Source organism: Hylobates moloch, unplaced genomic scaffold (genome assembly GCF_009828535.3).
Source record: "Hylobates moloch isolate HMO894 unplaced genomic scaffold, HMol_V3 SCAFFOLD_7, whole genome shotgun sequence".
Taxonomy (NCBI): Eukaryota; Metazoa; Chordata; class Mammalia; order Primates; family Hylobatidae; genus Hylobates; species Hylobates moloch.
In genome coordinates, this window is record NW_026652282.1 from 5,661,631 (window position 1) to 5,673,981 (window position 12,351).

Here is a 12,351-nt window from a genome sequence, read left to right on the forward strand (position 1 = left end):
TCTTAAAATCTACCCTCTTAGCAATCTTTAAAAATACAATGTTATCATTAGCTGTTGTCACAGTGTTTTACAATAGAGCTCTTGAACTTACTCCTCCTGTCGAACTGAAATCTTATACCCTTTGGCCAACATCTCCCCAACCTTCCACCTCCCCCAGCTCCTGGAAACCACTATTCTATTCTCTGATTCTGCGAGTTCAACTGTTTTAGATTCCACATAGGAGTGAGATAACGCAGCCAGGATCAGTGGCTCATGCCTACAATCCCAGCAATTTAGGAGGCCAAGGCAGGAGGATCACTGGAGGGCAGAAATTTGAGACTGGCCTGGACAATGCAGGGAGGCTTCATCTCTAGAAACAAAAAATGTGTGTGTGTGTGTGTGTGTGTGTGTATATATATATATATATATATATAATTTGCATTATTATGTATTATATAATTATGCTATAGATATCTATAATCTATATTATAGATTATAGATATATATAAGCTGGGTGTGGTGCACACACCTATGGTACCAGCCACTCTGAAGGCTGAGATGAGAGGATCACTTGAGCCCAGAAGGTCAAGGTTGCAATGAGCTATGATCATACCACTGCATTCTGGCTGGGCCAGAGCGACACCTGGTCTCTAAAAATAATATGACTTCAAGTACACAGTTACTCATTTGAGGTAGTAAGGGGTGGCATAAATATCAACTGTTCCATCATTAAGTACATTGTGGCCTCTTTCTTGTCCTTCCACTATAGAGTAAATAGTAGTCAGATAACCCAGGATGTACAACAGAACTCACACATGGACCTCTGCGGTGCTTATTTTGGCTCTGTAACTACTGAAAGAGATCTCAAATAAGGATCTTTTTAGAAACTTGAAGTAGTACTTAATAGTACTTAGTAGTACCAACACACGCTTTGGGTAAAAGGAAAATCCTTTATGAAAATGCAAACTTTAGGAATTAAATGCTCGCCACAGGGACTCACTTATTGCTGTATACGTGACTGCAGGCAGAAAAACACAATCTGAATGAACTTGTTTTTTTTCTTAAACTTGGAAAACCTAGAAAAGATGAGTGGTATATAGGGGCCAATTAACATAAATAGCACAAGGAAAAATGAGAGGAAGTCACTCCTCTCCTTCCAATGGGAGTATTGTGTTTTGAAGGATTCATGAATGGAATTTCAGAAACTTGGCAAAAGAATACATTTACTTCACTTACTCCATATATATTCTGAATTTCATATTTACTAAATAGTGTTTCCAAATGAACATTTCTTTTTTTACGTGTCGTTACATGTAAAATTGTTTTACATGTAAAAACATGTACATCTTTTTAACATGTTGTTACATGCAAAAAATCTTTTTACGTGTTGTTATACGTTGTTACATGTGAAAACTGCACATTAAAAAAAGGAAAGGCAGGCGAATTCATCATTCAAGTTTTTAGATGCACATATACTTAAACTTCTACATAATCCACGAATATTAAACTGGATAAACAAAGCACTCTACATCATTTACCTTGCCACAGATGTGAAATAATTGTAAGCATACATAAACGTTAACAAAATGCTTTCATTCAATGCTAAGGGGAGGTATCATTGAATGATGGACCAAAACAAACTAAATGGCATTTTGATGTCTGTGGAAATGATATACCCACAAACCAGCCAGTGGCTCAGCACTGATATTAATATATCTTGCTCAGTTGCCTTAATCATTTACAGTAGTATAGTTTTTTTCCAAGAACACAGACAGTAAGGTGCTTTTAATAATTTTGATACGGCCATAGAGTATATCTATTTTTCGAAGTCCTACTTTCGCTGGAATTGCCTCTTTATCTCAATGAGTAAATACAAAAGAATGCACAGATAAGATAGCTTTTGTCTTCTTCTTCTTCTTGTTTTCTGAGACAGAGTCTTGTTCTGTCCCCCAGGCTGGAGTGCAGTGGCACAATCTTGGCTCACTGCAACCTCCAACTCCCAGGTTCAAGAGATCCTCCTGCCTCAGCCTCCTGAGTAGCTGGAACTACAGGTGTGCGCCACCACGCCCGGGTAATTTTGGTATTTTTAGTAGAGATGGGGTTTCATCATGTTGTTCAGGCTGGTCTCAAACTCCTGACCTCAAGCAATCCACCCGCCTCGGCCTCCCAAAGTGCTGGAATTACAGGCATGAGCCACCACACCCAGCAGGCTTGGTGTCTTCTTTTATTAGAGAAAAATGTACTTTTCTATGCCCGTGCTTTCTACATTTTTGGAACTGATACAGATCCACAGAGGTGAACCAAAATCTAAATTATCTTTAATGTTAAAATTTAATTGACCATAAACATAACTGTGCAATTGATGCCTTCTCCCAGAAGTGTCTAGGATTCATTCAACAGATCATAGAAACGAGGTCTGGCATTTAACAGAGAAATGACAGAGGAGCTATACCGATTTATACAAGAATTATCAAAACACTGTCATGTAGTTTACTGTACTCAAGCTGTGCTTGTATCATATAACATAGGTTCAAGTTCTTTCTTCAGTCATCAGAATAACAGAGGTTGAAGAGACAACTGGGTAAGTGTCAACTCTTCCAAAAGCTGTTTCAAAAAAAATTTAAGTAACTGTGATACACATTTCTGCAAATAAAATATTCCAGTGATACATCAATCCTGAGTTTTTAATATTAAATATGCACTACTTACAGTTCTGACATGATTTTATTTAAAAACATGTCTAGTTATCAAGTTCACTGTCTTCATCGGAAAAAACTCTGTCCCACTGGTCTTCAAAGTCCTCAAGAGCCTACAAGAAAAAGTCTAGTTCACTGACAAACCACCACTTTACATCTCGCATTTTAAACAGGGTTAATTAAATGTCAAAAGGAAACAGCTTTTAATATTCAAAGGATGCTGGTTATTCATTTCAAATAGAAAAAACTATAATCAATACATGGAGCTCCAAATACCCACTTAAATTTTTTAATGCCAGATTTCAGTGACATATTATTTTAGCAGGTCCAACAGTTACGTACAAATGAAATGGGTTGAAGAACATCTTAAGGTCAAGACGCAGCAAAGACAGAAAAAGACGGGCAGGCTTATATCATGAAATACTATATTTTTTTTCAGCAGGTAGTGACCCATGTATTATCAGCAATAGCCTACATAACATGGTTTCCATTGAAGGGATAAAATGGTCAGTGATATGACCTCATCAAGTTAGAGAAAACGTAACTGTGTTTGAAATATATACTCTTTACTCAACAAATAGTTCAACAGTTCCTACTCCCTAAAATGTTGTATGTTAATGCTGAGGAAGATGTAAAAAATGAATACACAATCCTCCGTATTTCTGCGACATGAGCAAATGCACAAATAAAAAAAAAGTAATACAAAACTTGTGTAACTGCTATGGAAGGGCAACTCACTCGGACATGTCGCCAAAAATGGAGACTGATGTTGATTTAGTTGGCAAAAGGTTTCAATCAGTCAAAAAAAGATTGTAAAAGCATTGTGAGGGAAGAGCATGAGCAAAGCATGGGAGTAACGGCGAGTTCCTTCAGGGAAGGCGGTCAACCTGGAGAAGTGGGAGGAAAGACAGAGGGCGGCAAAACAAGCCTAAGAGGGGGTCATGTAAAGGGGAGAGTCTCTGAATATCTAAGAACTGAGACGGGGCGTCACTGACAGGCTGGGAAGAGGGAAGGGCTGGGAAGCATTTTAGGAAGGGAAGGGTTTTAGAAAGATGATATTGCCAATCAATGAAGGATGGCTCAGAAGAGAAGAGAGAACTCAGAAAAGAGTTTAATAGTACAAGTAAGGAAGAATGAGGTCTTGGACTAGGGTAGCCGCAGTGGGAATTTAAAGAAAGAAATTAAAGGACCATTGCAGAGGTAAAACTTGTCTCGTGATAACTGTATGGGAAGGATAGTGGACTCAGAATTCTGAGTCCAAGATGATAGCAAAGTTCCTACCCTAAGTGGTAACATGAAACATTAATACTGATGGGAAAACTTCTAGTCTCAAGTTCATACCAATTAATAAATGGTATCTGGGGAACATTAAAGCAACGTGTTCTCTACTTGTAACTTCTATTTAAATAACTGTTTGTGTATAGATAATCCTCAAGTTGCTTGAAAATTTTATTTTCAAACTCTTTTCCCAGTTTATTTAACACATCTCAGTTAGTGTAGAGGAGTGACATATGAACACGTCTTTTCCAAGGTTATTAAAAAGAATACCAGATCTCCCAAAAAAGGATTCCATTGCTTCCTAAATTATCTACATCTACATGAAGAAGAGGTCATTGTCTGATGATAATTTGCTAATGTGCTGTACGACAGCAGATAATTCGCAATTCACGTGTTAATAATCTGCTGGCTTTCCCATTCTGTTATACATCCGAACCATCTCTTATGATTACAAATTGTCATCTAAAACCATTACTAATAATTTTGTAAGTGAATATGCCATAAAACACTCCTGTATTTCAGCAAGAAATAAAAGAGACACACAGTAGTTACGCTTGCCTACTTCCTATTTAACTAAAACTCTTGAAACAACACAAGTAAAAAAAGTCATCCAGAAAGGATTTATGGGCTTCCTGCCTTCCACCATAGATTTGTCATTGATGTCCTGAAAACTGAAAATAAAATCTTCATTAAAACCCATTTATGCTTAGTGTTCCATTATTGGAACGCTAAGCTTGTGGGAATCATATATATCCTACTGCTCAAGGTCATGGCCAAGGTCTGATTTTTCCCACGCAAAGAAAATTTGCAACCTCCAGCACAAATAGGTTAATGTGTTAATAAAGTGTCAATTTTATACATAAGATGTGTATTTCTAGGCAACATTTCCAATTTACCTTTTTCTGTTCTAAATAACTCCCACAAACTATTCATGAATCCTAAAAATACATTTACCAATTATAACTGGAACAATACATTCAAAGTGAAAATGCTAAGTAATTTAAAATGTATAATCAAATGTCTTTCCATACATTCAGAAACAAGCAGACTGTCTTCTATTATGCACATGTTGTATTTTATAACGTATTATGTTACCAAACAGAACAGACCTTTATGAAGTGGTCACGTAGCAGCTTCATCTCTTTCAGCCTCTCTCTCCTAACACTTCTATATTGTTGCCACCTCTTCTGTTGTTCTTGAAATATTTTCTAGAATCCCAAAACAAAATAGTGATAAAAATTGGGTAAATTTTAATACTTACAAAACATGATTCTGCATTAGCTTTAAAGGAATACTCTTTAAATCGATACTTCTGAACACTTTCTTTTAGACAACATTTAGGACCAATTTTAAACAACTGTGTTCACCAATCACATGCTAAAATGATGTATTAACCTTTTTTATCAGTCATTAAGTAAAGAATTTTCTTACTTTTACATGTTCAACACGTATGTCCTAATTCTTGATTTCCAATGTATTTGATGAACCTTCCTATAATTTGTTGACCACAGATAGTTAATTTCTGTATAGATCTTACCTAAGAAACATTCTTTCTAAGATTTTAAGCACGTATTAAATCTTGGTCATTTCAATATGCACATAGATGACTCTTCCAATAGTGATTGCCTTTCTGCACCTCGACCTAATCTCCAACAACAGTGTTCTCCTCTCCTCTACGTGGCACTCACTCACACAGTCATCCCCTAGATTTTGTCATTCCCAATGACTTCAACACCTATGTAATATTAATAATAGCAATGATAAAGAGCAACCATGGGTCAGATCACATCCTGAAAGACTTAAATAAACCCGTTACACAGAAACCCTTTGATCCCCCAAACAACTCTGACGTAGGTACTCTTACCATGTCTCCTTTCGTAGATAAGATAATTTGCCCATGGTTTCCGAGCTAGCAATGGTCAAGCTGAGATAAATAATTTGCTCACGGTTTCTGAGCTAGCACAGAGATAAATAATTTTTCCGTGGTTTCTGAGCTAGCAATGGTCAAGCTGGAGTTGGATCCCAAGCAGTGTGGATGCATAGTCCCAGCCCTTGACCACTGTACTCAGCTGTTTCTCCATCTTCCCAACATACAGCCACTACCTCCCTGCCATTGTAGGTCACTCACTTCAGTACTACAGCTCAGGAGTCTGTTGGGACCTGACACCCACTGAATGGAGCACTTTTCACTGCCCATTGCCCACCCCCATGTGCTCAGGTAACTCAGTCCCAGCTGAAATTCCACAGCCAGTCATCATATCCCCATCCCTGCATCTATTCCCTGCCCAACTCTCCCTCTATCAATCTGCTCGGCTACACCCCGACCCAGGGAATTCCAACCCTACAGCTGCGCTTGCACAAATATGCCAACTGGGCTCACTTTAACTTCTTCATCGTTATGATGCTGACTTCAGTTGGACCCCTAATGCTGCGTGGCAATTATATTCCCCTAGTCCATTAGTTCACTAACGGGCCCCCCTCTCTGGGCTCCTGTGCTCTTCCTTCTTTGCTGGATTTCTGCATGAACTATTACCACCTGAGACACTGATACAACAGGTTATACACAAAGCTAAGCCTGATACCAACAATTAGTTCTTCTTCTCCCTCTTCTTCGTCTTCCTCTTTCTGCTCGTCTCTGATGTATTCTTCAAGGACATTTAGCAACTTCAGAGAATGTATATAATCACGTTTCTGCCTGTAACACATAATAAGTAACACGGTCATACGTCATAGAGAGATGAAAAATTAATCCTATTCAAACCCAAACTGACTTGACGTAATTTATACTATAAAGTAGCAAGGGAGTAATAGCAGCTGAAATCTTCTTTTTGGAAAAAGGTGAAATGAGTTACTCTCATTTTGAAAGGATTCCTTCCTTCCTGGCTACTAGAGCAGCTATCTTACATTCTTTACCTGCTGAAGACAAAGGAGGGTTTACTGCACTATAACTTTCCCAGAAACATTCATTTTCTCTAAGAGCAGTTTACTTTCCATTTCCTCTTACTGAATAACATATGGGTTCTCATAAGTAGGTTCAAGAATATCATAGCCATTCATCCCGTAAGATTTCCCAAAAGAAATACTTAACTATTTCTCCACTTTGGCACACCAATGATTTTGTAAAAGAAATAGTGAAAACAATTTAACTAAAATAGATAACCTATTTATAACATAAGGTTATCCCTTTCTACATAATTGAGCATCATTCAGGATCTGCAGACTTAAACACTGAGAACATTTATCTTATATGCAGCTACCATATTTCTAGAAATGGATAAGCATTAATTTCACAGGAAGACTATTTTTATCTGGAAGGCAAAAAGAGGTCATCTTCATTGGCTTCTAGGTAATATCTCTTAATTCTGTTAAACTGAGGTTATAAAACTAAAGAAACTTACCTGCTTAGAGAACAATCAAGTAAAATATGTTGTTCACTAGAGACGCCAATATGTACAGGATAGTTTTTGAAATTATTTGCACCAACAAATACAAAGAAATGATATAAATATTATTATGCAAAAAAGCCAACAGTCATACCTTTTAAGTTGTTTTTTTCTCAAAGCATGTTTACTTTTGTTCTTTGTTTTGCTGCAAGCTTTATCCATTTTCATCCTTTTTCTTTTTGCAGTAAGATCCTCTTTAATGTCAGTTAGATAGTAAATGAAAATGGATTAAAAGTTAATGTTGAAAAGTGGTTTCTTTGCATATACTGATATCAATATGGGACATTATGGTTCAGCAATATCAGAAGGATATTTAAAATATAAAATTCAAAGATCATTTCAAAAAGCGAGATTTACTCACTTATTTTCTGTAAAACCTTTCAGGTATTAACATTCGTATTTCAATTCCAATTGGTATAACTGAAAATCACTTAATTGACAGATGATGAAAAAAAGCAAATAATTAAAAGTCTCTATTTTTTAAATGTGCAGAAAGAGTTATAAGCACAGACTTTAATTTCTACATTTATAAAATGTCCTACAATTCAAAGGAGATGTTTCCATGAAATACTGCACAATTCATTACGTAAAGCACACAAAAAAGTATCTTATATAATAAAACCATCAAAAGGGTAGAAATAATACACAGTAAGAAAAGCATTTTTAAGCAATCTAGTGATTGATGCTATTAACTGTATTTTAATAAAAGGAGCAATGGCCATGAGTATAAAAATCTAGGTTTAGGTAAAGAAATACATTCAAAAACACTTTTGAAATATTTTCTTGGAGCTTTTTATGGGACATTTGTACCCATAGTGCTGTGTTTCAGAAAACTGTAATACTGCAAGGAATGCTTTCCTAAACATGGTTTCACATCAGAGATCTACCATCAATTGCTAAGAATAATTTTCAGCAATCATAAAAGATTTGTACCACAATGCAAATATTTTTTACATACAGTCTCCATCCATAACGCCCAATGTATTAGGCAGCTCACAAAACCAGCACTTTGTCACCAAGCTTTCCAAATATACTGCTTGTATGAATCATCGCTGGAGAAGAGCTGAAAACTGAATTGAGCTTTTTAAAAATAAGAGTATTGTCTCCATCATCTCTACAGAAATTTTCTCAAACTTTTTTGAAAATATGGTCCTATAACAGTGTAACTAATATTTCACACAACAATATAAAGTTTATGAGTTTTTGGATCCAATTACGTGTTTCTCACTAGGTAGAAAAGCCGTCCTTTTCTACTACACAGTTTATTACTGGAATAATAATAGAAAGTGATTTTAGAAAATTCAATTTTCTCTTGTACTTTAAAGAAAACAAAATCAGAAAGCCGTGACGACAGAACAGCTAAATTAGGAACATGAAAAACTCATATTAAAAACTCTGAGTACATACGGACAGGAAGACGTGAACAACAGACACCTGGGCCTACTTGAGGGTGGAGGGTAGGAGGAGGGTGAGGATGAAAACCACCCATCAGGTACGATGCTTATAAACTGGGTGACAAAATAATCTGTATACCAAACCCCTGTGACATGCAATCTATCTATATAACAAACCTGCACATGTACCCCCAAACTTAAAGTAAAAGCTAAAAAAAACCACTGATATATGACTTAATCTGCGTACACTAAAAGGAACGAATAGAGCTGTTTCTCCTCCAGTGTCCTCTAATTTTCTCCAAACAATTAAATTTCCACATGTATGAAAGAAAAGCCATCCATCTCTCTTCACCATTATTAGAAGCATTCTCACATTCCACATCAACAATCAAAAAGGTAAGAAAAACTTATCAAATAGATTACATCAAATATGTATGTTAAATGCTACATATGAGAAGCCATTTAAGACAGTCTTGTCGTCCACTAATTCATATAACTTACTGCAAGAGTTGTATGACTGAAAACAATTTCCATAAACTACTCCTAAAACATACCTGCAGTATCTTCTGGCTTCTTGGTATTAGCCCTGTAAAAAAAGTTACATCAAAATTTTCACAAAATACTACACAAAATGCCATGTTTGTTGGAAAGATATGTCTTATGTGAAATGTTCTGCATAGAATACAACAGTGATGACATGGTCCAAAGCTGACTTTTCCTAAAAGACCCTATCCGACAGGCAAAAGTGACTTAAACAATTTACCCTGTGTGCTCATCTGTTTCAGCAAAAGGTTCTCCTTCCCCATGCTCATCAGTTATATCTTCCTCCCTTGTTTCTGTAAAACGGTTTCTTTCCTCACATTCATCACTGACTGGATCCTTTCCTGCATTAAAATTTAAAAGACAAACCTTTTTTAGAGGAAGATGCTGCTGTGGACATTTTTTGTGGAGAAATGTACTAGTTGTAGACTTTTTTTTTTTTTTTTGCTCTCTGCCAATTAAAGCTTTAAAGCAGAGGTATACATGTTATCACCGGCTCCTGACCATTTTATCGAGGGACTTTGGAAGCCCTTCGGGTTCAAATTCTAGTAAACAACGTACTACAGGTCAGACCCCTTGGATGTCAGGACTGCACCCATGGAGAAGAGCTGCTCTGAGAGCATCTGTAACGCTGCTATGAGGGGGAGCCTTCCACCGGAAGCCTAAGGCCCTTGAGCCTGCTTTGAAAACCTGGCGCATCTTAGCACGTGCACAAGGGACTCCAGAGCCACAAAGGGGCCTGGGGCCTCGGGCTGCCCCTGTGCCCCTAGCACAGAAAGCAGACAGACCGTCCTCTTGGGCGTGCACCTTCTTCCGGGTCCCCTTGGGCTGTATTTACCTGCATGCTTCTTCCCCCGGGCCGCCATAAATTGAGCCTTCAGCTGGGCCTTGGCAGCCCTCCTGCCCACAGGATCCGTGGCTGGCTGTCCTGGGAAGCTAGAGGCGATCCCTGAACCTGGTGAGCGCAAAGACACACTAAGGAAGCTAAGGAAACCTGACATCGGAAAGGAAAGCCATTGGGATCACAGGTTCAAGAAGGGTGGGGCTGGTCCGCCCTGGAGCAGGAGGGGACGGAAAAGATGCCAGTGTCCCCTCCTGTCCTGGCCCGTCCAGCCCGTCCCCGGGGCTGGCTGCAAAGCTCACAGCTGCCCCTCACACCTGAACTCCACGGCCTCTGCGGGATCCTCGCCACGCCTTTGGGACAGAACTCAGCCCTACCTCTGAGTCACCCAGGGACCCCATGTGGCTGGGAAGGCCGCTGGGTGACACAGGATCTCCCCAGCCACCTCCAGGGGAATGTCAGGGGCTGCACTGCCACTCGCCTGCCTGGACGCACAGGGGACCCCCGGTGACCCCAAGTGTCCTGTCCTGACAGGCGGCCGGGCAGGAGGGCCCCACTCAGACTGTCGCCCACAACACCCCCGCCCCACCCCCACTTCTCCCCACCTTCGGCCCCTCCCCTCAACACACGCACAAGCCCCCAGGACCCTCCCGGGGCCTAGGGATCACCCAGGCAGCTCCAGCTCCCTCCCTGCCCTGGCCCACCCCAGCCCACCCTCAGGGCCTTGCCCTGACCCAGGCCCCAGGCGACGACGCCAGGGCCATTTCCTCACAGGTCAGCGGGCTGCCCAGCGCTTCACACCCTGGTTCCCAGAGGGCCTCGTGCCTGCGTTCCCGCCTCCCCACCGCGAGTGCTTCACCTGAGGGGCCCTTGATGTGGTGCCCTCAAAGAACCTAAAGACAACGACACCACTACGACCTCTCAGAAAACGGGTCCTCTCAGGAGGCTGAGGCAGGAGAATTGCTTGAGCCCGGGAGGTGGAGGTTGCAGTGAGCCCAGATCTCGCCACTGCACTGCAGCCTAGGCGGCAAGAGCCAGACTTCGTCTCAAAAAACAAACAAACAAACAAACAAACAAAAAAAAAAAAAAAGAAAAGAAAACGGGTCCTCAGTTCTCGTGAGAGCTGCAGGCAGGACTTCCTGCGCTCCTCGCTGATTGGTCGGCTCAGTGCACATGCGTGTGACGGGCTGTGTGGGGCCAGGCCCCCTGCTGGCACGCCCTCCCCCTTCCCCTAAGTGACAGCCCGTGGCTGCTGTGGACTGGGGTGGGGGTGGCCCTTTGGGGCCTCTGTCCCCACAATCTTCCAGCTTCTCCTCATGGGGAGGGACACAAGGACTTGGGATGGAGGCCAAGTGGACAGGACCTAGAACCTCGCCCTGGGGCTTGTTCCAGCCACCCCTGCCCCTTTGGCTAGAATGGCCATCACCCTGTGGGTGGAGCCCAGGCTCCCTCCCATGCCCTGTGTGCTTCCAGCATGCCCAGCTGCGTCCTTTTTAATCGATGGATTGTGCTTTTATCGCTTTTGTTTGTTTTTGAGACTGAGTCTCGCTCTATCGCCCAGGCTGGAGTGCAGTGGCAAGATCTCAGCTCACTGCAATCTCCGCTTCCCAGGTTCAAGCGATTCTCCTGCCTCAGCCTCCCGAGGTGCTGGGATTACAGGAGCCCGACACCACGCCCTGTTATGATTATTATTATTATTATTATTATTGCATATTTGGTAGAGACAGGGTTTCACCATGTTGTCCAGGCTAGTCTCGAACTCCTGACCTCAGTTGATCCGCATGCCTTGGCCTCCCAAAGTGCTGGGATTACAGGCGTGAGCCACCGTGCCCAGCCCATAACCTTTTTTGTTTCCTCACTACTTTTCTTTCTCATCCCCATGCCCCAGACTTGCCCACAAACCTTCATACTCCAGACTTATCCAGACATATGCCACAACCTTCACCCACAAATTAATGCCTTAATACTTATCATTAACTCAGCTTTTTCCCACCTCCAGTCCCCTGTAATAGGGAGAGAGTTGTTTTGGAGTTGGGAGTGAATAAATATTGCCTAAAGTTTGTAAATCAACATATAGAGTTTCATTATATTATTGAAATTATAAAGGCAGTCATCAGGAAAACTAATCCACAGCCTTAAATACCTATATAACCAAAAAGAGCACACACAAAGCATACAAA

At 40.5% G+C, this 12,351-nt stretch overlaps 1 protein-coding gene across 3 annotated transcripts; it reads right to left on the reverse strand.

The window, feature by feature from the left end:
- Nucleotides 1–1,425: 1,425 nt before the first annotated feature.
- On the reverse strand, nt 1,426–11,312 carry FAM9B (family with sequence similarity 9 member B). 3 transcript variants are annotated; one of them, XM_032756146.1, is made up of 9 exons: nt 11,031–11,312; nt 10,169–10,285; nt 9,554–9,674; nt 9,345–9,376; nt 7,491–7,590; nt 6,540–6,648; nt 5,063–5,161; nt 2,689–2,788; nt 1,426–2,583 (listed from the first exon to the last, which is right to left on the reverse strand). In XM_032756146.1, exons 2-8 carry the CDS (start codon nt 10,194–10,196, stop codon nt 2,720–2,722), a joined length of 558 nt encoding a protein of 185 aa, XP_032612037.1. In that variant the 5' UTR covers nt 10,197–10,285; nt 11,031–11,312; the 3' UTR covers nt 1,426–2,583; nt 2,689–2,719. The 3 variants fall into 3 exon arrangements, with proteins under 3 accessions (XP_032612037.1, XP_058297773.1, XP_058297772.1); XM_058441790.1 differs by having other exon boundaries at nt 2,237–2,583; nt 11,090–11,294; XM_058441789.1 differs by lacking the exon at nt 11,031–11,312 and having other exon boundaries at nt 2,237–2,583; nt 10,169–10,304.
- Nucleotides 11,313–12,351: the final 1,039 nt, after the last annotated feature.

Bases quoted from the DNA above. Each gene is read 5' to 3' on its own strand.
- FAM9B (XM_032756146.1), bottom strand. From the start codon at position 10,196: ATGGCGGCCCGGGGGAAGAAGCATGCAG. The intron at 7,591-9,344 runs GTATGTTTTAGG...CTGACATTAAAG, and splicing joins GAAGCCAGAAGATACTGCAG to AGGATCTTACTGCAAAAAGA. The intron at 5,162-6,539 runs GTTGGTATCAGG...TTGGGATTCTAG, and splicing joins AGGGAGAAGAAGAACTAATT to AAAATATTTCAAGAACAACA.